The sequence below is a fragment of the Copidosoma floridanum genome, unplaced genomic scaffold (genome assembly GCF_036245765.1).
Source record: "Copidosoma floridanum isolate Cflo_tuat_1 unplaced genomic scaffold, Cflo_Japanese_pri ptg000008l, whole genome shotgun sequence".
Taxonomy (NCBI): domain Eukaryota; kingdom Metazoa; phylum Arthropoda; class Insecta; order Hymenoptera; family Encyrtidae; genus Copidosoma; species Copidosoma floridanum.
Genome location: NW_028321885.1, coordinates 10,819,103 through 10,845,238, shown reverse-complemented (window position 1 = coordinate 10,845,238; position 26,136 = coordinate 10,819,103). Strand labels below are relative to the sequence as shown.

General features: G+C 34.0%; 2 protein-coding genes across 3 annotated transcripts in view; one reads left to right on the top strand and one right to left on the bottom strand.

Moving 5' to 3' along the window:
* ND-19 (NADH dehydrogenase [ubiquinone] 1 alpha subcomplex subunit 8) overlaps nucleotides 1-16,730 on the bottom strand; it is a 62,247-nt gene extending 45,517 nt beyond the window's left edge. Inside the window, exon 1 of one of the 2 annotated variants that reach the window (XM_089589242.1) lies at nucleotides 16,259-16,730. In XM_089589242.1, the coding sequence (XP_089445368.1) occupies nucleotides 16,259-16,387 (129 nt within the window). In that variant the 5' untranslated portion in view covers nucleotides 16,388-16,730. The remainder of the gene's footprint in view (nucleotides 1-16,258) is intronic. The other variant, XM_014361699.2, reaches the window with a different exon arrangement.
* An 8,405-nt stretch (nucleotides 16,731-25,135) lies between these two features.
* LOC106644347 (uncharacterized) overlaps nucleotides 25,136-26,136 on the top strand; it is a 258,083-nt gene continuing 257,082 nt past the window's right edge. Inside the window, exon 1 of the mRNA XM_089589204.1 lies at nucleotides 25,136-25,823. Coding sequence (XP_089445330.1) covers nucleotides 25,814-25,823 — 10 coding nt within the window. The 5' untranslated portion in view covers nucleotides 25,136-25,813. The remainder of the gene's footprint in view (nucleotides 25,824-26,136) is intronic.

Here is a 26,136-nt window from a genome sequence, read left to right as displayed (position 1 = left end):
TAGCCATGCTACCCCAAATCGGTTTGTCATCACTTTTTGTGCGACCACGAGAACTCAAGATATCGATATTTTTTCAAGCACGCCCGATTTGAAACGCCCGTGCTTCTTTCCCGTGGCACCTAATGCCAGCTACTACTACTTTGCCGACAAAATCAATGTCAATTTTAACATTAGATTAGCAATAACACGTGGCACTGGAAAGAAATGTAATATTTTTTTACCAAAAGAATAACTGTTTAACTTTAATCGCTGATAATTTCGACCTTTATGGTTGTAAAATTGAGCGTCCAGAATTTTTATAAAAAAAAAAAAAAATTGTCTCCGCTTTCATTGCTTGTAGGGCATTTTTTTTTTTTTTTTTCGTAAATAAAGAAAAAATCCGCCAATCAAATGGAAAAAGTTTCGAAACAATTCTTTTTGTATATATTATTTTATTTCATAACTTAGTTTTTTTTTCCACTTTGATTTGCAAGACCCTGGTTGCAAAAATTGATAAGCTATTATAAAGGTCTAGAAGTACAACTTTTAAGAAAGAGAATGAGTTTAAATACAACACTCTACGACCTACTAAAGAGGTAATGAATAAAATGCAAAAAAAGCTTTTTTAATGAACAAATGGATTTTTGCAACAAATATGCAAGAACAAAAACTCCAAAAAAAATACCACTAATACAACAGGTAAGCGCCTACAGTCTATTTAAACTTGGGACGTGTAGATATAAAATTCTTTTTTTGAAAAGTTAATTAAAAAGCATAGATTTTTAGCAGCATTTTGTAAAAAAATAAATAAACCAATTTAAAATCAACTCATCTTATTTTGTAGATTTTTCTAATACCTACAAATTTTTCTTGAAAAATTTTCTTCTAAATGGTCAAGAAAAAATTATAACTGCAAAAAAATACGTTTACACTACTTTACCCATAAATAAAAAAACCTGCGAGAGTTCAGCTGTTGGATTTTAGGTTCATTATTAATACGCATCGAGAGGAACCAATTTCCGTCAAAATATCTCAGTTGGCATTTTTTTTTTTTTTTTCAACACCCCGCCAAACGACTTTTTATCCCGATCTATAAGCGTTTGCCCGACAGGAAAAAAAGACAAACAAAAATAATTTATTTATTACTCAAAAATCTTCCCACTTCTGGCAACAAAACTGTTACTTAAAGTTCTATGGCCTCAGGGTGCTCACGAAATAACTACAAGGAATTTGGGTCAAGTACTTTATTACTATAACAAAAGAGAGAAGAGGCGTGTTGAAGTTAACCGTTTGAAGCCAAAGACCTGCCCTTACTATTAACCGATTCTCTTGCTAAGTATTCTATGACTGCCCCTAACTATCAACTTTTATCTCTTTGTCGTCCCTGCTTTTCTATTTTTTAGGGCCTAAACTAAAAATGGCACAGGGACGCATAGCTATATGCTGTCGTACGTAACAAAATATACAAAAATTAAAATATCTGAGAAAAAACGAAGAGGCAGGTCATTTTGTGGCAACTTTCTGCCACTTGCTCGAGGCAAAAATACCCTAGTTCCAACTTGTAGCTTTTATAGCTACAAATCTAGAACAAAGGCCTCTCTAAAAATGATAAGTATTGTTTATTATTATACAAACAATACATCAAAATCGAAAAATTTATAAAAAAAAGAAAAAAAAAAAAAGGAAAAAAAAAAAAAAAAAAAAAAAAAAAAAACGAAGGGGGAGTAATAAATAATACATACTATTTTGAGCTGGGCCTTCGTTCTAAATTTTTAGCTATAAAAGCGAGAAGTGTGAGATAAAGATGCTTTTGCCTTAAGCAAGTGGCAGAAAATCGCCGTAAAATGACCCGCTTCTTTCTTTATTTTCAAAAACTTTGGTTTTGATACATTTTTTGTATAATAATAAACAAGAGCTATCTTTTTTAGTAGGTCCTTTGTTCTGGATTTCCAGCTATAAAAGCCAGAAGTCGGAACATGGATGTTTTTGCCCCAATCGAGTGGCATAAAATCGCCGTAAAATGACCCACCCCTTCATTTTTTCTGAGGTATTTCAATTATAATAAATTGTTTATATACTAATAAACAATGTATATTATTTTCAACGGGAACTTCATTCTTAATTTTCAGCTAGAAAAGCCAGAAAACTTAACTTTGATGTTTTTGCCTTAAGGTGGCTCCAGTGGCCTCAATGTTAAAATTATAAATAACCCAACCGAGGTTACTAAAATTGAATTATATTCTTTGAATTCCCATCTTTCTATTCGTATAAAAAAAAAATTAAGGTTGACGATGAAAATTGTAAGAAATCATGCTTACAAAATCGTAGTTTTAAGACGGGTTAAATAGGAAATGCAAGCTTATGCGATATACAACCTACTGCTGCACTTATATACATAACCCGTAAGGTGTAAAAAATATACTATCTTGTATATATTATTACGCAGTTTTCGATGACATGAGAAAAGTGTCTTGCTATCGAACAAAATCTTTAAATAATCGGAGACAAAGTACACAGTTGCGAGTGCAAGTCAGCTCTCAGCTGTCTGCATTCTGCAGAGTACATATACATAGGTATAACTACTCTTGAACTTAGGAGCGTACCGTAACAGTTCATCAATTAGGGCACCATAAAACTTTTTTGTTTTTTTATATTAACTCACTAAAGTAACAGATAAAATGTAGAATATGGCTTACAACAGTCTCTACGATAATTTTATACCATATTTTAAAGAAAATAATGATTAATTTTTAGTCTCCCCATTTTGATACGGCACTAGCAGAGATGAGTAGAGAGATTGCTAACTCCAATGCTACGGCGTGAGACAACTTTTTTCCACTGATCGGGGCGACCCGCCGCGGCCAGCCGTCGAACCAAGGCGCACATTTTTCGAGAGTGCGAGACTCGTATCGAAGAGCGTGCGCCTACAAGAAGAGAAGTGGATTCGCGTGGAAATGAGCATATAGGCGCACATTTTGGTGACACGTATAGAAGTAATAGAAGGGGTATACCGAATGTGTGCCTACGAGGAGAGGAGTGGAAATGTTGACTATAGCTATATATCTGAGCGCACAGCCAAAGCAAGCGACGACATGAGTTTTTCTCTTTTGACTGCAACCGAGTATATGCTATATATATTTAACTGACTCTTACTCTCTCGCTCTTGCTTGAATGATATCTATCAATCTTACATTCGATTAAATCGTGAAACTAAATGCTCATATAATTATATGCACAGAATTTGATATCAAAACATTTTTTTTTTTCCGTACGTTAATACTTAATTTAAAATCTAGTATTATTTTGAAAAAATGATCAGCTTAATTTTTTTAAGGATAACAGTTCAGCTATAACCACTGGTTAATTATTTTTCCTCATCATAATTGTTATGAACTGTAGGACAAGCCCCGGAGGTTATCGATGAACATATGTGACTTTAAGATCTCCTGTCCTCGAAGTTTCGATAGCTAAGGTAGTAAGGGCTTATGCCACTACTATTCTCGTTTTGCTATCTGAGGATCGATTCCAACTGTCGGCAAATTTTTTTTTTTAACGTGATTCATCATTCTAGTTTATTTTCTTTTTATTTATGTTTTATTTATGTTTTATAAATAATATTAACAAACCCTTTTTTCCCTATACATCGAAATACATTTTTTTAATACTAATTATATTAAATAATTTCATAAGCTGATACTTATCGTTAGCATGGCCATTTCGGAATTTCATATAAATTCTTATAAATTATCGAAAATTATGTTCAAGGTTAAACTTTTACTTTTTTGAAATTCATAATGTAAGTGACAAGTGGTTGTAACTACCAGGTAAAAATTTTAAGTAACGTAACAGTTAACTTGATATATAAGATCTGTTTTTCATTACTGTTCAGATTTTTGTTGCATAATTTTCAAAGGTATTAAGTTTTGATACTTACATACGCTAATTAAAAGTTTGGTCTAGAACCAACATTATGTAATTGAAATTGAAATTACATATTTAATCAACACAATAAGTATAGCTGCTATACCTAAAATTTTTTTACAACAAAAGACGGAAAATAAATGTTTAGGGAGTTTTATGTAAGTTTTCTTGTGCCTCCGAAGATTATGATTATTGTATAGATAGATAAAAAGATCGATCAGAACAGCTTAATCATTTCTTGGAAAAAAAAAAAAAAAAATTAATGAAAATTATGTATAAGGATTTTTTCTCTCTTACTTTCTTTGGTGTTTTAAATGTAAGAATTATACTCATATCCTAAGAAATTATTTTGTTATTATGAAATTCCGAAATGGCCATGCTAACGATAAGTATCAGCTTATGAAATTATTTAATATAATTAGTATTAAAAAAATGTATTTCGATGTATAGGGAAAAAAGGGTTTGTTAATATTATTTATAAAACATAAATAAAACATAAATAAAAAGAAAATAAACTAGAATGATGAATCACGTTAAAAAAAAAAATTTGCCGACAGTTGGAATCGATCCTCAGATAGCAAAACGAGAATAGTAGTGGCATAAGCCCTTACTACCTTAGCTATCGAAACTTCGAGGACAGGAGATCTTAAAGTCACATATGTTCATCGATAACCTCCGGGGCTTGTCCTACAGTTCATAACAATTATGATGAGGAAAAATAATTAACCAGTGGTTATAGCTGAACTGTTATCCTTAAAAAAATTAAGCTGATCATTTTTTCAAAATAATACTAGATTTTAAATTAAGTATTAACGTACGGAAAAAAAAAAATGTTTTGATATCAAATTCTGTGCATATAATTATATGAGCATTTAGTTTCACGATTTAATCGAATGTAAGATTGATAGATATCATTCAAGCAAGAGCGAGAGAGTAAGAGTCAGTTAAATATATATAGCATATACTCGGTTGCAGTCAAAAGAGAAAAACTCATGTCGTCGCTTGCTTTGGCTGTGCGCTCAGATATATAGCTATAGTCAACATTTCCACTCCTCTCCTCGTAGGCACACATTCGGTATACCCCTTCTATTACTTCTATACGTGTCGCCAAAATGTGCGCCTATATGCTCATTTCCACGCGAATCCACTTCTCTTCTTGTAGGCGCACGCTCTTCGATACGAGTCTCGCACTCTCGAAAAATGTGCGCCTTGGTTCGACGGCTGGCCGCGGCGGGTCGCCCCGATCAGTGGAAAAAAGTTGTCTCACGCCGTAGCATTGGAGTTAGCAATCTCTCTACTCATCTCTGGCACTAGGCGCTGGAGCCACCTTAAGCGAATGGCAGAAAATCACCGTAAAATACTCGGCCCTTCGACTTTATTCAAATATTTTTATTTAAAGATATTGTTGCAATCATGAATAATACATGTCATTTTCAGTGGGGCCTTCATTCTAGATTTTTATTTGTAAAAGCTAGAAGTCTGAACTTGATGTTATGATTTTGATTTGCTGTTTATATATTAATAAATATACATTAGTATTAGAGAAGCCTTTGGTATGGTGTTACATCCTGAGTTGATACGAATTATATTATAACTAAAAGCTATCCATCCGTCAAATTCAGATAAGACGTGTTGTGAATATAAAGCAAGCTCATATGACAAGAGGAGCTCGTACGTCGCTTAAGTGTGCGCGTGTGTGTATTAGCTTTAAGGTAAATGCTTCATAATATGCTGACATAGAATTCGGCCAGCCTCGTTGTGAAAATGCATGTATGTATAAATGAACAGTTACTTGCTCATTAATTGTTCAATTCTGATAATGTATACTAATTTAAAATTTGTAATTCACACATTACTTCATTATATTCAAAATTGATTGTAAAATCCTCAGAAGGATTAATTTCGAAATTTGTAAACTTACTGTCACAATTGAACTTGTATTTGACGTTCTTATATTGCTGATGCGAGCTTTTATCATCACTGACCCAAAAACTCAATCGCACTTGTCAGAAAATGCGATTGATCCTGTTGTATTGTTATTTTCTAATATGTAAAATCGTAACGTGTAATATCATCGTGCAACTGTCAACGCAGTCTGCAAGAACATTGCTTATTGGTTGACCTAAATCAGCTAAAGGTCTTTTTTACTCGCTCTGATACTATAAAAACGCACTATCAAGAGGAAAAATTGCTCTCTGTACGTCTGTCACCTGTCCTCTAAAGTTTTAGTCAACTCTGAACTCTCGCGACTCGTGAGTACCTTATAGTAGGGCATGACGGGCACCCATTATTATTTACACTCTTACAATTTTTTTCCACCTTAAATATAATTCTCCAGCTGAGCATCTTTTAGAGCGTGACATATAGAATAAAACTACCCGAAATAAAAAATTTATAAATCAATAAATAATTAGTTATCATATAATAAAATATAGTTCTTAAAAATGCTCATTCTGCTCCCCTGCGGGCACAGTGAACATAGCTGTAGGGTACGATGAGCGCGGGATGATTGAAATAATTCGATGGTAGGTGAACAACAGTATTTATATTAATTAATTTTTAATGATATTTAACAAACATAAAAAATTTATTAAAGAAACATGAAACACTTATTTGTTAAATCATTTTACATTAAATGTAATATCACAAGTTACATTACAATCTGTTAGATAAGTTATTTTAATACCACAAACATCTTGCCTTAATCTCATAAATTTTGTGTTCAGTACAAATAACTGTATCCCAATATCACATCAATGTTGCACTCTAATATTATAAAAATAAAGCTTTATTAAAATGAAATATATACGTAAAAAACCTCTTCAGTCTTGCCAGTTTAAGATTGTAGGAAAAAAGAACTAAAATTTATAGGATTCATAGCAACTGAATTTACCAAAGAATCACTTTGTGTAATATTTTGAATATTCTATATGAATATTATGAATATTTCTCTCCATCTTCTTTTTGTAAATTCACAACATTCTTATTTTTAGTCAAGTCACGATCCACAGTTAAACTTACTTACTTATAAAATAAGACAGACTAGAGAAATTCAAAGCTAATACTAAGGTTAAGTTAATCAGCTTCGTTTTGATTCGAATAGAATGACAGCGTCTGCTGCAGACGCACAGTTCTCAGGCTTATTGTGCTTCAAGCGCGGTGCCCATCATGTCCTCTAGAAGCCATGTTTTGAAATAAATATAACTTTTTAATGGTGGAAGATAAAAATTTTTTTTCAACGGACCTTGAAAGTAAATCAAACAGACTGTTGGAGAAACTTCACGAGATAATTACTGGAGATAATTTTTGTTGTAAAAAGAAGCCGTGAAGCTATCATTGTCCACAGGGTTATTTATTAAAATATTTTTATAAATTTTTACAAATTATTTAATTACTCTTTATCATGATACTCTTTGAGGAAAATAGTGTTGATATTTTACAATGTAAAAAAATTTATTTGAGAGAAAAACATCAATTTTTTTATTGAGTACATGAGGTGCCCGAGTTACCCTACAAACTCACGCTGCCCTACTATCCCTTACGCGTAAGGCATAACGTGTTGGCTGAGGCAACTCGAGTGCGTATAGAGAATATCAATAAGTATCGGACTACGCTAAGGAGCGAGGTACATCAAAGGAGGCCCGCCGAAAGTGGTTCCGGCGATAGCAGAGAAAGCAGAAATCGTAACATCCGACTGACCACGAACTCATTCGTGTATTTTAAGGTAACACTGAAAGTTATCGCACGGAACATTAGGGAACTCCGAAGCAGCAGTAACAACAATCAGTGATAGATGTAAGTTATTCATCAGTAATGAAATTAACGCCGAACCTTGTTAAAGTGACCTGATTAAATTGTATTTAAAAGAACAAATCATTACTAAATTGCTTTATTAAAAAAATACGTTAATTAAAATTACCCTTATTATTTAAATAAAGATTATTATTCAATACAAAAAGAACAAATAAAGCTCACGAGCTGAATCCTAAGAGACCCACGAATGACACTTAAATAAAACAGTCAAGACCATACTCTGAACAAGTCCGGTCATAACAAAAGATTTTTTAGTTATGAAAGCCAGAAGTCGGAATGAGTGCGAATGCTAGCATAGGTACGTATTAAAATTTTGATTTGGGGTATAATCGTGGAAAATTAATCTTTTTTGACTTATATGAGCTATTAGTAGTCTTTAATACTATTCTTAGTTACTTTCTAACAAATAAAGGGATTATTTTAAATTTTAAATTTCGTTTTCAAAACAGCTTAATCGTTAAAAAAAAAAAATGATAAAAAAAAACACACGCACACACTTTATAAATTTATGAAAATTATGTATGACCTTAAAATAAGTATGAAAAGTACGGGAAAGATAAAAAAAAAATGTCTGGAAATAAAAATTTTGTGCATATAGTTGTGAGAATTTAGTTGTACGATTCAATAGAATAATATTGACAGATAACATTGAAGCAAGAGTGAGAGAAAGAGTCAGTTGAATAGCATTCACTTAGTTACAGTTTAAGTATACAGAGAGGAAGACTCATGTCATCGCTTGTTTTGGCTGTGCACTCATTTATATAGCTACAGTCGACATTTTCACTCCTCTCCTCGTAGACGCACATTCAGTATGCCCATTTTACGTGTCTCTAAAATGTGCGCCTCATTACCAAGCGAATGCACTCCTCTTTTCGTAGACACACGCTTTTTGATACGATTCTTATACTTTCAAAAAATGTGTGCCTGGTTCGACGGTTCGCCGCGGCAGATCGCCCCAATCAGTGGCGAAAAGTCGTCTAGCATCGTAGCATTGTTGTTAGCAATCTCTCTGCTCATCTCTGGTAAGCAGTTAGAGTAGCTACATGGAAATGTGGCTTAAGACACCATTTTCGGGACCACATAGGTGAGAGAAGTGGTGGAGAGAGAAAAAGATTCACACGCAAACACATCTTCACTGGGCTTGTCGGCCTGCAGAATTAGCAAAACCGGTGGATGAAATTCCTTATAACATCTCACATGGTTTTTCTGAAGTATTTATTGATGAGGAATATATCTGTGAATTTCCTCCACTTTTGAAGACCGGGAACAATTTTTTAATCAACATTTTTATGCGAAAAAGTGAAAAACGACGCCTTTTTTGATTCTAGCTTCAAGCCGTTTTGTAATACTCTTATTCAATATTGCACCCTTTGTAGGTGTTGAAAAAACGAAGAAGTTGCCGCCCCGAAAGTTAAAATCTGTTCATAATTGTTTAAATTAATTGAAAAAAAAACCCCGAAAAAATTGAAACTTTCATTATTTTTTTATTTGTTTAAAAATCGTTCTACGGCCTTGAAACTTGAGTGGAATATGTCTTTTATATGCATAAAACTACCATAATTTTTTCATATAAAAATATTGCACAATTTTCGAGAAATTGCATTTGTTTATTAAAAAGGTCTCAAAAGCTTAATTCAATCTGACCCAGTTCCCGGTATCCTAGAGGGCCCAGCAGGAGCTCATTTTTTGTTGTTGTAACGTCTAGTTGATGAAACCGTTAAGGGCGTAACGATTTACATAAATGTTGATGGACAAAATGGCGTTTGAAAAAGTGCAACTTTTTCGGACATGGTTTTTTGCACTTATCTAATAACCAAATGCACCTAGTGGCATCAAACTTGTATATTATTATAGCTGGCATTTTTTTACAAATTGAGGAAAAAAAAAGATTGTTGTAAGATGTTTATAAGCCGAGATAATTTTTTTAGTTGTTTATTACGCCACTCGTTTATTTATGAATATAAACAGTTCAAAATTGCACAATACGTAGTTCAAGACTTGAACTACATAATTATAAGGACAAATGCGCGCAATTTACGTGACAAAAGAATATTATAATAGTTTTTCCGCAGTACCGTTTTAATCGATTTTTCGGTCAGGCCCTGAGCTGCTCAAGTTACAGTTTTTGATGCGATGGCTTCAAATTCGTACGCCCGAAAAAAAACGTCGTATCTCCGTCATTTGTGGCACGATTTTAACAATTTTTTTTTTAACTTGGGGTAGCGTGACGAAATATTAACAACTACCGTATCAACGTTGTTGATTAATTGTTAATAACATTGTTATAAACAAATTGGATAAAAAAAAATTTTCTGCTGGCAAAGGACTGTAAAACTGTTATTTAGTACAAGTGTAGTTGGGCAACAGTTCTCCGCATGAATTACATTTTGGATGGGAAAAATCGCCGCACGGTCCACAGGCAGTGCAGACTTCAGAGCCACTGTATCCAAACAATATTTTGGAGACAATATCCTGCTCTGGTGAAGGAGGCTGTGGTGGCAGTCGTTGTGGGTGTCGGAAGCATGGCCTGAAGTGTTCGAGATTGTTCTCATTTTGTCATGGTGAATCATGTGAAAATTGCAAGGCCCCCTTACGTATTGAAGATTTATTGGAAGATGAGAACGACGATTACAATCTCCTAAGTACAGAGCACGAAATACAACAGGAATTTATCGAGTGTGTGGATGTAGATGATAGCGAAAAGCTTAACGAACAAGGTAATTTGCAAAAACGAGAATTTTATGAAATGTAAATAGTCGTAACATCTTTTGAACGAAGTATGATATTTTATGTGTGAATAAACAAAGTTTTCATTAAAAATTTATTGCACTATTTATAATTTATTTCAACATACGTCATTCACACAACTTTATTATTTGTTTACCTGCAAAGTCAAACCATACGGTAGGTACAATACTAATTTTTTTGTACAAAATATCCGGTAGAGAAATGTCAATAAATTAGTCAGCAAAAATTTAGAGAAAAAATTGAAAAATTGGACTACTAAATAACAGTTTTACAGTCCTTTGCCAGCAGAAAATTTTTTTTTATCCAATTTGTTTATAACAATGTTACTAACAATTAATCAACAACGTTGATACGGTAGTTGTTAATATTTCGTCACGCTACCCCAAGTTAAAAAAAAAATTGTTAAAATCGTGCCACAAATGACGGAGATACGACGTTTTTTTTCGGGCGTACGAATTTGAAGCCATCGCATCAAAAACTGTAACTTGAGCAGCTCAGGGCCTGACCGAAAAATCGATTAAAACGGTACTGCGGAAAAACTATTATAATATTCTTTTGTCACGTAAATTGCGCGCATTTGTCCTTATAATTATGTAGTTCAAGTCTTGAACTACGTATTGTGCAATTTTGAACTGTTTATATTCATAAATAAACGAGTGGCGTAATAAACAACTAAAAAAATTATCTCGGCTTATAAACATCTTACAACAATCTTTTTTTTTTCTCAATTTGTAAAAAAATGCCAGCTATAATAATATACAAGTTTGATGCCACTAGGTGCATTTGGTTATTAGATAAGTGCAAAAAACCATGTCCGAAAAAGTTGCACTTTTTCAAACGCCATTTTGTCCATCAACATTTATGTAAATCGTTACGCCCTTAACGGTTTCATCAACTAGACGTTACAACAACAAAAAATGAGCTCCTGCTGGGCCCTCTAGGATACCGGGAACTGGGTCAGATTGAATTAAGCTTTTGAGACCTTTTTAATAAACAAATGCAATTTCTCGAAAATTGTGCAATATTTTTATATGAAAAAATTATGGTAGTTTTATGCATATAAAAGACATATTCCACTCAAGTTTCAAGGCCGTAGAACGATTTTTAAACAAATAAAAAAATAATGAAAGTTTCAATTTTTTCGGGGTTTTTTTTTCAATTAATTTAAACAATTATGAACAGATTTTAACTTTCGGGGCGGCAACTTCTTCGTTTTTTCAACACCTACAAAGGGTGCAATATTGAATAAGAGTATTACAAAACGGCTTGAAGCTAGAATCAAAAAAGGCGTCGTTTTTCACTTTTTCGCATAAAAATGTTGATTAAAAAATTGTTCCCGGTCTTCAAAAGTGGAGGAAATTCACAGATATATTCCTCATCAATAAATACTTCAGAAAAACCATGTGAGATGTTATAAGGAATTTCATCCCAGATCAGCTGTCTGATCAGCTAATTCTACAGGCCTATTGTTATTTTCCGAGTTAGTGCCAAAAATGGCAGAGCCAATCAATATCTTTCAGACACTTCATCCACACTCTTATACTCACTGTATGTGCAGTAATTCAGTGGGTGAAGAGACAGGGCAGCGGATGGTGAAGTGCGGTCTTGATTGGCTTCACTATGTTTAAGTCATTTTACTACTGGCTCCGTGCATACACCGTGCTGCCCTCATTCCATACCCCCAACCCATATTAAATCTTATGGAAGCAAATAGTACCCGTGTCAGCTATCGGCGACACCATACTCCCATTTCTATAAAACTCCGTGTTAAAGTGGCAGCCAGCGCCAGCCCTCCCCTCCAACTTCATGCACAGAGCCAATACATTGGGAGTACAAGTATGGGGGATGCCTTATGTATGCGTGTACACGAGAGCGTCGGGGGATTAATTAGTGTGGGGAATGCGCAAAACCTCGGTTTGGTGATGCTCGCACATCAGTGGTGGTCCTGAATCGGCAACCAGTAGCAAAGGAGTGCTATATTTTTGACTCCTAAGTTTTTTCTTGGTGCGCGGTGTGGTTTGGCTTGGAGGAAGTTCTCTGGCGTCTTTTTTCTTTCGGGGTCACGCTTTCCATTTAATTTCAATTTAAGCAATCGTAGCTATGGCGTTTCTTATCCAAGAGTTAGTGACAAGCGTTGATTAAACCTCGTGAAACCATTTAGTTGCTAGATAGAAATCCCCAGCTTTTTAGTAAACCGAGAGGTGATCTACCAACCGTTTTCTTCGTCATAACTGGGGTTTTTTTCGTATGATGGATTTTGTTTTAAACACGACGTTCTCGTGGCGGTGAGGGGTAGTGGTATTGCCTGTACATGTACAACACATCTGTAACTTCCTATTTTTTAGTTGATTAGAATTTTGATTTATGAAGAGAAAAGTAGAGAATGCAGCCCGGATGTTTTCCAAATTTGCGTATAATTGTTTGTTTTAATCTATGACTCTCTTAAATTGATGAATCTAAAATTCCTAATGTTCTCAGGTAAAAAGAGTTACATCGTTAATTTTCATTTTAAAGTAATTTGTAAGCTTAGTCAGGAACAAAAACAACTTCGTCCAGCGAAGGTTACCATGTTGGGTCACCGATGTATAGGGGGGATTCGATGATAATTTCAAAAAGTCATTGTTTCTCCAACTATTCATTAATTGATGAAACACAAAGTTTTTTATATTTTTTTTGGATCATGAATAATGATTTAGTTAGTGGAATCATCAGTTCCAGTGATTACTGTTTTGTCATTGCATTTGATAACACGATTTATACATTTTTTGTTTGTTTGTTGTTGTTTGGCGATTTTAATAAATATTGAGAATTCCATTGAATTTTCCTTAGGGTGCGATTACATGGAGGCAGATAGACGTCCGGCGAGTTCGGGAAAACGACGCGCGGTTTGATTTGAAATACGAAAAGCCTGTCTTGCATGTCGGTATTAATTTTTTTAAAATTATTTCAAATACCATGGAAAAAATATTGAAATCTGGAAGGAAATGATTAAAAAGGTTATAAAGGAGCTTAAAAAAAATACGTTAGCTGTTTAAAATAATTAAAAAAAAAAAAATACATTACCACCATGCAAGGCGGGTTTTTCTTATTTTAAATTTAAATAACCGCGCATCGTTTTCCCGAACGTGCGGGTCGTACATCCACCTCCATGTAATAGCACCCTTAAGGTAGAACCTCCTAGTCAAAGAGTACCGTACTAGTCAAATTACTGCGCGAGTTCGAGTTTGACTTCGGCAGCAGTGTCGATAATGCAGACGACGTGTGTACCCGCATCAGTGCATAAACACGTACGTCTGCTAATGTGACAGAGTAGTTATTTTTTAGTAGTAATTTTACTGTTCGCTATTTTTGTCAGTAAAGTATTTTTGAAATAATGAATGAACTTCAAAAAGATTCTGCAAACAAACTATCCAGGCACTCGTTACGTCAAATTCTCATCGATGCCTATAATAAGGATATACAAAGTGGAATCAAAATTTTACTAACAACGAGCATTAATCTTTAATTACGAGTAACGTCTTCCCTTGATGTTGTTAAAATTATGAGTAATACAATAAAAAATGTAATTACTAGTTTGTAACATTTACTCATTCATTATAATTTAACAAACATTGATTTGATTAAAAGCTGTGTTCATGAGATTGTACAAAAAAAATTTTATTAAATAAAATTCAATTGTAGTATTAATTTATTACTGATATTCATTATTTATTATCAATTTTGTACTAATATTCATTAGCCGATATTTTATGTTTAGCGCACAAAAAACAAAAACAAAATTGACACCACAAGCATTTTCGTTACTATTCGCTTTTAAAAAACCGCGCGTAAACATATACCAATATGGCGGCTTCGCCGACTTCCTCTCGTAATCACAAAACCAGTATTTACGTTCGTTTTTGTTAAATATCTCGAGAAATTGGATTGTGCTCAACACGATCCGAAAGAAGAGGATTTTCTCTACAAGTTTCATATACTCACTTTACTCAGATTTTTGTTTTTTTATTCGTAATATCTGATTACGTCACTTTTTTCTCGTTTTTTTGTATGCGCCTGTATAAAACATTCGAACTTTGAGCTTTAATATCTCGAGATTTTGTCCGTCATCGGGCATAACTGAAGGTACCATTGAATTCAGCGGGTCTTCATCTATTTAATTACATAAGTCTTGTACCCCAGACTTAGGCGGAAGTCCTACCTTAAACTAAGTATTTTATTCGGTTGCCTCTATCCTCAACTTCTCTGTCTACCGTGATTTTGTTCACTGCGCGGACCACCTTACGCAACGAGCCACCCTCCAAAAAGTGGACCGTGGCAAAATATATATACTGAGTAGTATATGCAGCACAGTGTAAACAATACAACTAAAATCAAAATATTCGTGTTCCTTTGAATTACAATAAGCACCCCGGGTTGTGAGGGGATTGGCGCTTGCGTTGTTAATTAATAAATTTTATAATTCATATAAACTCATGAGGCTGCTTATTGGCCCATTGGGTTATTGGGTTAACTAGATCGGGATTAGTTTATTGTGCATGCAATTGTGTCGAGTTATTTTGTGATTTGCGTCTTGCTCCATTCAGCCAATTTGAGCTTCCCGCAAGTTTGCCAGTCAAATTTGGGGAGAACCACTGGCTTCCTCTTTCCTCCTATTCAGCTTTTGCATTTTTCTCACTAGGATCTGTAGCTATATTTAGGTCCTGGTGGCAAAAATGCACAATAATATTCGCCTTACCCAACACTGGCTGTATAACACGACACAAGGCCTCTTGTGAGATGCAAACTTTATTAATTGTTATTTTTTTTTTTTTAATGCATTTTTAATTCTCAGAGAGTAAATTTTTAGTGTTCAGAATTTGTATTATTTGTTTTAAAAGAAAAAAATTTTTGTTTTATTATTTATTTATATAATTGCTTAATTATCAAATGATAGTTATTTGTTTCAAACGAATCTTTGACATTGGAAATGGAAACTTTAAGGGGTATATAGTATAAGTATACGCTAGGTAACTACTGCCGACAGCGCCACTAAAGGATGAAAATTTTCACTTCATTTCGTTGATATTAAAAAATTAAAAGATATTGAAGTGAAAGTATCATCAGAATCGTGTTTTCTGTGATGAACTTTACTTAATGAGATGTTTATTTAGTTATAACTTAGTAATACAAAGTTTCTTCAAACCACTTTTGCCTATTTTCGCCACCCGTTATTGAGATAATTACCTAGCGTATAAAAAAGCATTGAAACTACATAAACAATTAACAAAGTTTGCAGCCCATGAATAGATATGTTATCGTGTTATCCAGCATGGACTCTTTATGTCCTGCAGGTGGTGCTGTTTCATATGAGTGCACATAATCTGGCGAATGCGTTGATTTATTGTTAACATATGAAAGAGCAACAAATTTTCAAACAAGAAATAAATTAACAAAAAATTATGAAGTGCAGAAGGAATGAGAAACCTAGCTAATTACATAGCACTAGCTTTGCACACCTCCACCCTCCGCTACAATAGTTTTTTTACCGGTCATAGACTTCTTTTTGAATAATAACAACACTAACAATTTAAATAAAAACAAAAAACGCAATTTAGAATGCATCAACCTTACGTATCTTCTAAATGTTATAGTATCTCAAAGGGCATCTGATGACATTAAGACACATCGAGATCTTATGTGCAAATATTGCACAATTGATTTGAATAATTATTACCTATGTGTAAACTCTTTTATCAACACATTCATAAACTGAAATTTCACGTTAACTCTGAAATTTGAATAAAAAAGTGATACTTGCATTATTGTTGGACTCGCAATATTTTCCTAAGTGAAATGCAGCTGCTTGCAATACAGAAAATGTTAAATTAATTTCTTGAATATTTAATTCTTCGTTTGAAGGAAGTACAATACTTTCAGTAAGTACCATTTTTCATAAACACTACGTAACGACAGTGCTGATAGATATTATGACTACGACAAAACTTTTTGAACACTACCAGGAACGTAAAAAACACGTTTGATAAAATCAGATTTTCTTTTAAACTTTTACTATGACTTTTCTGTATAAATGTTTCTAATTCACAGCCAGTTCTATTTCTTATTTAACAAGTATATCCGTAGTGGAGTACCATGACCTAACAATGTTTCAAATTGATTTGTCGCCTTATATCGACTAATATCGATATAGACCAAGAGCTGAGGTCCGAGGGTGGTCAAAATTCCAACCAGCCGGAGCCGTACCATATAACTTTTTTTAGCTTCGCGGGCCTATGTTATAACATAGGCCGATGTACAGAAAAATAGTTATATGGTACGGCCCCCGCTACTTTCACCAGAATTCAGGAACTTTAGGGTGCCTGTACATGAGCGTCTTACAGTCTTATGCTTGTCAGCCACACCTATGGCGGTTGATTTAATTCAAACTGATGTTAACTGAATACCGATATAAAATGATTTAAACAAGGGAATAGACACTTTATTCATGATAAAACTATGTAACGTGATTACATTATAAGGTTAGAACGTCTTTAAGGCATCCAATGAAAAATGTCTACAATTCATGTTAATACAATAATTTTGTCAACATAACCTCTCTATTTAACGACTCATTAGCAAAATTTTTTTTAGTTTTAATGGCTAAATATCTTTCCAATATTATGATGCAATCACGTAACATAGTTTTGTTACGAACAGGACGCCTATTATCTTGTTTAAAACAATTTATATCAATATTCAGTTAACGTCAGTTCGAATTGAATCACCCGCCATAGGTTTGGCTTACAGTCTTAAGACATTCAGACACCCGTGTACAGGCTCCCTTATGATTGTTGGAGATCTAAAATATTTCAGACATGTTGAATTCTAGTAAAGAGTTATGTGGTAATATAGTGGTGCCATATGGTCGTTTTTATTAACCAGCCGCAACTTACACTACCAACTGATTATTAAAAATTGTTATTAAAAATGCCATTTGCGCAAGATGAGAATGCATCTTATACCCCAAATTTGACCTCAAAAAAAATAGATATTATACAATTGTCTAAAACGTAATCTGCAATACCTCATCTGTTATCTTAGATAAGTATTATAGATACGATCGGGTAGAGGGTCTAGTTTTTTGAAGGTCGATTTTTGGGTACAAGATGCACTCTAATCTTTTCCCAAATAGCACTCTCGAAAAACAACTTTTTATTTACTATCTGACGGTCTGAAATGCGGATGGCTTAAAAAAAAACCAAATGGCACTTTTTAAAAACCAACAAAACTCTTTACTGAAATTGAATATGACAAAAGTATTTTGTACCTCCACGAATCACAAGGGTCCTCAACTCTAGGGCCGTACCATATAACTATTTTTCTGTACATCGGCCTATGTTATAACATAGGCCCGCGAAGCTAAAAAAAGTTATATGGTACGGCTCCTGGTAAAAGTGGCGGCTGCTTAAAATTTTGACCAACCATCGGCCTCAGCTCTTGGTCTAAGAAGTTAAAATTGTCTGTTCGACCGTTCGACGTTCGTCGCTCGCGCAAGACCACAAACCTGACACGGACTAACCGCTAGACACTAGACACAGCGCTCGGAGACAAAATATTTTTTCCGAGGATGCAAGGTTTAAGTTGGTAGCACCTTGCATCTCCGATTCCAGTTCCCAAGTCCAAACCGCTCCCGTTCTAAAGCGCGAGAATTTGAATTACAATTTATAGACACTTGAAAAAAAAAAAAATGTATAATCATAGGGAAGCCAGTGCAAATTGCATTAGAGAGCAGTAATGTATAATTTATAAATATATTTGTATAATTACTAATACATAACCTAATATTCGATTTCAATGAGGCTCTTTTACCGTCAAGCTTGAATCAGATGGTGCCAGGGCACGTCGCGGCTGTCGATCATGGCCGTTGCACTTACACACCGTCAAATTTACAGTAGTAGTGTATTGTGTCCGTGAGCCTATCTGTGTGATGAGCAAAGCATAAGACATAACCTTTGTAAATGATTGCTGTTGTTTGCAGACAATTTTTGTTTGCATTTACGTTTAAAGATAGTAGGAAAAATGAAGTGCAGTGTAATATCCTGCGATAAGAAAGTGCAATTTAAATTTCCTTCTGATAGTGTGATAAAAAAAAGTGGCTCGAAGCAATTGGGAGACCAATCATTAGTAAACAAATACATAAATAGCCTTGTAAATATAAACTAAAATGTACACTTACCTGTCCACGAGTTCTGGTGACTTACTTAATTCCCAATAAATTAAATAATAAGGCAAGCGCCAATTACCAGGTGACCTACAGCTCTTACTGGTTGCGTACTTAATTTACAATAAACAAAAAAAAAGGCAAGCGCCAATCTCCGCACAACCTGGGGCGCTTTTTGGTCGCTTGCTTACGTAACAATAAATTAAAAAATAAGGGAAGTCATAATAAATATAATAATAAGACAGGCTCCAATCCCTACACAACCCATGATGGTCTTTGATCGCTTTAATTATTTATAATAAATATGATAAAAAGACAAGCACCAATCTCAACATAACCCGGGCCACTTACTTAATTTATAATAGATAAAATATAAGGCATTCGCCAATCTCCACACAACTCCGGATGCTTCCTGGTTGCATTATTTATTATTAAAAAGCTTCAGATAATAAATCAAGCTTAAATAAAGCGCAACCAGTAATGAGCAGTATGTGCCCTGGATAGTAAGTTGACGAGCACTTGCGTCATTACTTGATAAATTTTATTTATTATTACAGCGACCAACAAGCGCCACAGGTCGTGCGGGTATTGGCTCTTGCCCGATCATTTTATTTATTGTTAATTAAGTAAGTGCCTTAAGTTTTACGGGGATTAGTGCTGGCGTTATTATTATATTTATTATAAATAATTAAAGCGACCAAGAAGCGTCCTGGGTTGTATGGGTATTGGCGGTTTTCACATTGTTTTATCTATTGTAAATTAAGTAAGCGACCGGTAAGCGTCCTCAGTTGTGTTGGGATTGGCGCTTGATTCATAATTGGTTAACCTTTTACTGATTGGTATCGGCATTTAACATAGCGGTCGTCGCGCCATTTGTTGGCGAGTTTGGTAAGTAGTTGCGGGAGAAGGCTTTTTGACAGACTCAAAACTTTATCAGTGCTCCTATAAGTGTATTTAATTTATTCTTTATCGAGATAAATGAACTATTTTGACGGTGTATGTAATAGATAGGTTAATTAAAAGTATATTTTGAATAGCCGTGTAACATTATCGACAAAGTGACTGATTGGCCAGTTTTTATTTCTCAGAAATTTTGTCATGGTTACACTGGTATACACACTTAAGAGGGACGGAATGTTGCAAAATAACAAAGCTGTATCAGTATGCTTGCATTTCTCACTTAATTTAGCCTTGCAAATACATGGCATAGGTAAAATTTGACCACTCTCATGACTTGCTTTAACAATTTTTAAAGGCTTAAAATCCTTTTTAATACCAGCTATTTTTAAACGAAATCTCAGGGTATTAAAATAAGCTTTTTTTGTTTACTAATAAGTATAATGTGTATTTCTAAAAAATAACTACAACGTCCCTATTAAGTGTATTCTAATGTAAGCATTACAAATTTTGTGAGGAATAAAAACTGGCAAGTCAGTTACTTTGTCAGCAATGTTACAGTGTTATGTAAGGTACGCTTTTAATTAATTAATCTATTACGTACACCGTTAAAATAGTTAATTAATCTTGATAAATAATAAATTCATTACACTAGGGAGAAGTTGGGAGCACTGATTGAATTTTGAGTCTGTCAAAAAGCCTTCTCTCGTTGCTTCTGAACTCACCAACAGAAAGCGCGACCGCTATGTTGCCGATCCCAATTTGGAGTTCCACAACCAGGGGCGGACTGGAACTCTAAAAGGGCGCGGGAATTCTCTAAGTTAAAGGGCCTTTATCGTCTAAAAAAAAAAAAAAGCTCAACGCTAAATTTTTGTTTTGAGATTACAGAGAACACCATATTATTGCAACAAACTTTTATCATACTGCAATAACTATTAATGAATTTTTATTTATATGATAGCGGCAAATTCTATTTTGTTGAAGCCGTTTTTTTTTATTCGGCACAATTTTTTGAATGAAGTAATAATAACACACTATTTGGAATTATCTACAAGAATGTCAAGATTTGTAGTGCAAAATTACGAATACAATCAATTATTTCACATTTCACGAAATTAATAGTATTGATCAACGTGAAATAATAATTGAAAATTATTATTTGAATTATTTCACGTATGAATATATATTGAAAATAAGTCACTCCCGTATATTGGTCGCGCCTAAGTATTATGTTATACTTTATTTATTTAAATTTAATATTTTATCTTACACTGTCCTTAAACCTATATGCATACGTTACATGTTAAGGTACAGCACAGCATCTAATAAACTAGTACTGCTGCGCTAGTTTACATTTCTAACATTTCTGTATACCGAGAACGATGTACAACCGATACAACGAAGCAACAGTTCATGCAGTTATACGACTTTTATAAAATAACTTTACAAACTTTGACAAAGTGCACACAACGAGCATTCGAACCGTATGGTTTTTTATTTTTGAGCACGCATTTCGAATCAAGTGATTTCAGGGTTTGTCCAGTATGATTGGACTGAACAGACGGTTCTTCATTCCTGAACGAACCTTTTTTGTGAGCATTGTAACGAAGGAAGATGGACACCAGTATGAAAATTTGCCTTTATTTACTCTCTTCTCCTTGTTTGAAAATACTAGTCACAGTAGTGACTGCTCGAATAACAGTTAAACTATTTAAGTAAAGTATAGTCTGTTTGTGTAACTTCCAGATTTTTTTGTATGAGCACTGACAGGAAAAGTTCATTGGAGTATATTTTGTGAGCTTACGTGCTGTACTTGCATTATTTTCATGTAATGAGCTTTAACTATTTATCTGCTGGCTAACCTTAACTTGATAGAAATATTGTGTTGAGTGTTGAAATAGTACGATCAATAGATCTTCTTTGAAGCGGTTTAATCCTTAGCTATAATCATTTAACATTATATACAAATACATAGTTTTCAGGTTGGATTACACTTAAAAATGCCAACGAAATTGTCAGCTCCACGTAAACCGTTGATTGACGAAAAGAAAGGCAATACCAAGAAACAAAAAAGTGGTTCTGAGAAAAGAAGAGAGAGGAATAAAAAATTAGAAAAATCTAGTGAAAATTGCCAGAAACTCGAGTTTTTATTTCAACCTGGAAATTCATCTAAAGTCAGCTTTCCTGATCCTAATACATCTCAAGAGAAACAATTAGGTACAGACCCAGAATGTATTACTTCTCCCAATGATTCTAATATCAGCAATCTAAGTATGAATGATGATCAAGTTGAGCAAGAAAAAACCGAGAAACAAGTAGATGTTGAAAGATGTGAAAGTAAACAAGTAGCAGAAGTTGCGAAAAAATTGAAATCCCTCGAGCCCATGCCAGCTCAAAATGAAGCCACTGAATCATTTCTTTTCTTTGCGAAGCCTAAAATTAAGGACCATCCGGTATTTTTTAAATACCATCCTTATCAAGTTACCAAAGATGATGTGATAAGAAAAACCTTTCATCGTAAGGATGGTACACAAAGAATTTGGATATCGTACGACGAAAACAAGAATGCACTATTTTGCTAATTATGTTTAGCTTTCTCAACAGAATCAGACAAATCTTCCTTCATCACAGGGTTTACTGATAGGAAACATTTTCACGAAAGAGTTGACCAGCATGAAAAATCAGTATCACATAAGAACTGTGCAGATGCTTTTTTATTACATCAAAGCTATTCGAACGTTGCACAGCTTTTGTTCTCTAATCAAAATAGCCTAAGACACTTGAATGTCATGAAAAATATCAAAATATTGGAACGGATAATAGATGTTATAAAACTCATTGGTACGTGTATACACAAAACTATATTTTTTTAGTGAAGTTTCATGTTTAAATAATATTATTGCAAAGGTTTTTTTAAATCGATATTGTTTTTATTTTTTTAATTAATTTAATGAATATCATTTAATGATTCACTTTTTCAATAGGTAAACGTGGTTTAAGTTACCGTTCTCACAGAATGGAGGCTGCATACACACTAGAAAATACTCAGCAAGATCATGGATTATATTTGTTTAAACCGTAAAAAAGTAGGCCCCTCGGGTCATTTAAGATTAATTGTTAAGGTAAAACAGTAGGCCCCCGAGTTATTAGGGATTAATTGTTTAGGGATTATTTATTCATTCAACCGTAAAACAGTAGGACCCCCGGGTCATTAGGGATTAATTGTTCAGGGATTATATATTGTTTAAGCCGTAAAAAAGTAGGCCCCCCGGGTTATTTGAGATTAGTTTTCTTTCCCAAGTGTTAATGATTGTTTTCTGGGGTAATTGGGTTAAAATGTTTGTATTTGGTCATGCAGGGGCCCTGTATCGTTGGGGGCCCACCGGCCCAGAGGAAATTCTCCCAAACTCCCTTATGGCCAGTCCACCCCTGTTCACAATTAGAGATAAGTAGGGAGTTTGCCAGTGCCTATGTTAGACACAGCGTTGGGTTAGGCGGATTCAATATCGGAACTTTTTCCCTAGATCGTATATGTAGCTATACGATCTAGGGAGAATGTTTCGTCGAGCAGACAGCACAGCAGTGAAGGGGCATTACTAAAGACATGTGGAAATTCAAAATTGTAATATTAATAACACAAGCGACTATCACCCAATGACCCGAAGCGCTAACTGGCCACTCTGTTAAATAAATAACTTTTAATAACACAAGCGCCTATCACCCAATGACCCGGGGCGCTAACTGGCAACTCAGTTAAATGAATAATTATTAACAAATAACACAAGCGCCTATCACTCAGTGACTTGGAGTGCTTACTGGCCACTCTGTTAAATAAATAATTATTGAAAACACAAGCGCCTATCACCTAATGACCCGGGGCGCTCACTGGCCACTCTTTTAAATAAATAATTATTAAAATAACACAAGCGCCTATCCCCCAATGCCCAGGGGCGCTTACTGGCCACTCTTCTAAATGAATAATTATTAAAATAACACAAGCGCTTATCACCTCATGACCCGGGGCGCTAACTGGCTACTCAGTTAAATGAATAATTATTAATAAATAACACAATCGCCTATCACTTAGTGACTTTGTAGTGCTTACTGGCCACTCTGTTAAATAAATAATTATCAATAACACAAGCGACTATCACCTCATGACCCGGGGCGCTTACTGGCCACTCTGTTAAATAAATAATTATTAATAACATAAGCACTTATCACCGTATAATCTGGGGCGCTAATTGCAAATCTAGTAAATAAATAATTATTAATAAATATGTCAAGCACCTTTTTCCTGATGATCCAGGACACTTATTTGCAACACTATTAAATAATAAAAAGTTGATCGATAACATATGTAAACATATCACAATTTTAATTGCCTATCTAGTACGACAAAGATCTTTTTAAATGGCGCTCTTGTAATTCCTTGATAATTTATTATTCAATAGTAGCCAGTAAGCGCCCCGGGTCATGAGGTAATAGGCACTTGTGTTATTAATAATTATTTATTTAAAAGAGTGGCCAGTAAGCGCCCCGGGTCATTAGGTGATAGGCGCTTGTGTAATTAATAATTATTTATTCAACAGAGTGGCCAGTTAGCGCCCTGGGTCATTGGGTGATAGGCGCTTGTGTTATTAAAAGTTATTTATTCAACAGTGTGGCCAGTTAGCGCCCTGGGTCATTGGGTGATAGGCACTTGTGTTATTAATATTACAATTTTGAATTTCCGCGTGTCTTTGGCAATGCCCCTTCACCTTCACTGCTGTGCTGTCTGCTCGACGGAACATTCTCCCTAGATCGTATAGCTATATATACGATCTAGGGAAAAAGTTCCGATATTGAATCCGCGTAACCCAACGCTGTCGCCGAGTGTCCTCTCCTTTTCTTTCTAGCTGAACGCTGTGATTGGCTGGCTCCTTATATTTCTATGAATTCAGTTTACGTAAATACATTAGATCCGTATGTTGAATCAGGACTCTAGCTTTTGTGAAAGTTGCGGCAGTAATTTTTTTTTACACCCCCAAAGCTCAAATGCTAGTCTCTGAAATTTTTTTTTTATTACGTTTCAAAAGATTTATTAGTATTTTAAAAGTTCTATATGGCCAATACTATAAACCAGTTGCTGCCAAGACTAATGAATAGAAAATACAAAATGGTATTTTTAAGTATTATTTACGACAAGATAAGAAACTTATGCACTATCTAAAAAAAAATAGACCTGTAAAAAATGGACATTTGACTCAAAAGTAATACCAGCTGCAATTTTGTCGACTAAATTCTTACAACAACAATTATTTACATTCAAAAATTAAAGTCGCGGTAATTTTTAGATGTACACGTATCACTTATTTAACGTAATTATTTTTTGTAGATAAGATTCCAGGTAAGGTATTAATATATTGTCATAATAGCAAAAATAAACAATTATAAATATTAACTTAAAAGAGCACATGAATTATATAGAAAAATTGTCTTTGACGCAATCCGCAATCTGCAGCTCTTTTCTGCAAACATGTGATCCCGACTTAAGTGTATAGGCCCTTAAGTTGCTGCGCTTTGAATGTTAGCCATGAAGTAAAATAATTGCACATAAAAAATGGACAGAATTGTTGATTGTTACCAGTTGAACAACGGTGCGATGTGTCAGTGACGTTACGACTCTTGTGATTATTATACTTTTTTCTGTGCTTAATCCAAGAGATCACCGTAAAGGTTCTTTAAAATACGCATTTTGCCGTTTTGTGTAATTAAAACATGATTGCTGTATCACTGTAGAACGCTTCGAGTTATATTGTATATTATACTATGTATATTTATGTAAAAGTTTGTAAATATAAGGGTTTAGTAATTTTTGTGCATAATTGCACATATGAGTTCACACACAAATACAAAATCGTCTGGCTTAACAACAAATCTGGATCTGTAAGGTATTAAAACGCAATGGAACAACTACAAAGCAAATTCCATCACTGACGTTCCAGATTAAATATAGTAACAGCTTCTTCAAAACCAGAAATGAATGAAATACAAAAATGTTCAATTTTTTTACGTGAATCAAATAGTCTGACACTGTAAAAAAAAAAAAAATTTTCGTTCCATTACTTAAACTCAAAATCTTTTGGCATGTTTACTAGTATAGTAGATGTTAAGTTTTAAAAATATAACCATAAATAATACCAACTCTACTGCCTACGACTGTTCAGAGGTGTTATGCATCCATAAAAATGATGAAATAACTTGCTCTGCATTGACATGACAACAGGTACTTAATACAATTTTTATAATAGAATTTGAACCTGTTATGACTTATTAACACTTTAACATATATGCTTTTTTATTAATATATATTGAAAGATAAGCATGTTTAAATCGTAGTGAGTATCAAGCTTACATCACATATCTTCCAGTTATGAGTAAACATATATGTTGATACATATTTTAAATAATAGATTCCAGGCATCTTTAAGTTCCTGTAATATTTTTAAAGACAAATTTTGTTACTGATTTTCTCAAATTCTGTGTTCAAAATTAGTTGTAATTTTTTTTTATTATGTAAAATGTAAACTAAAAAGAGA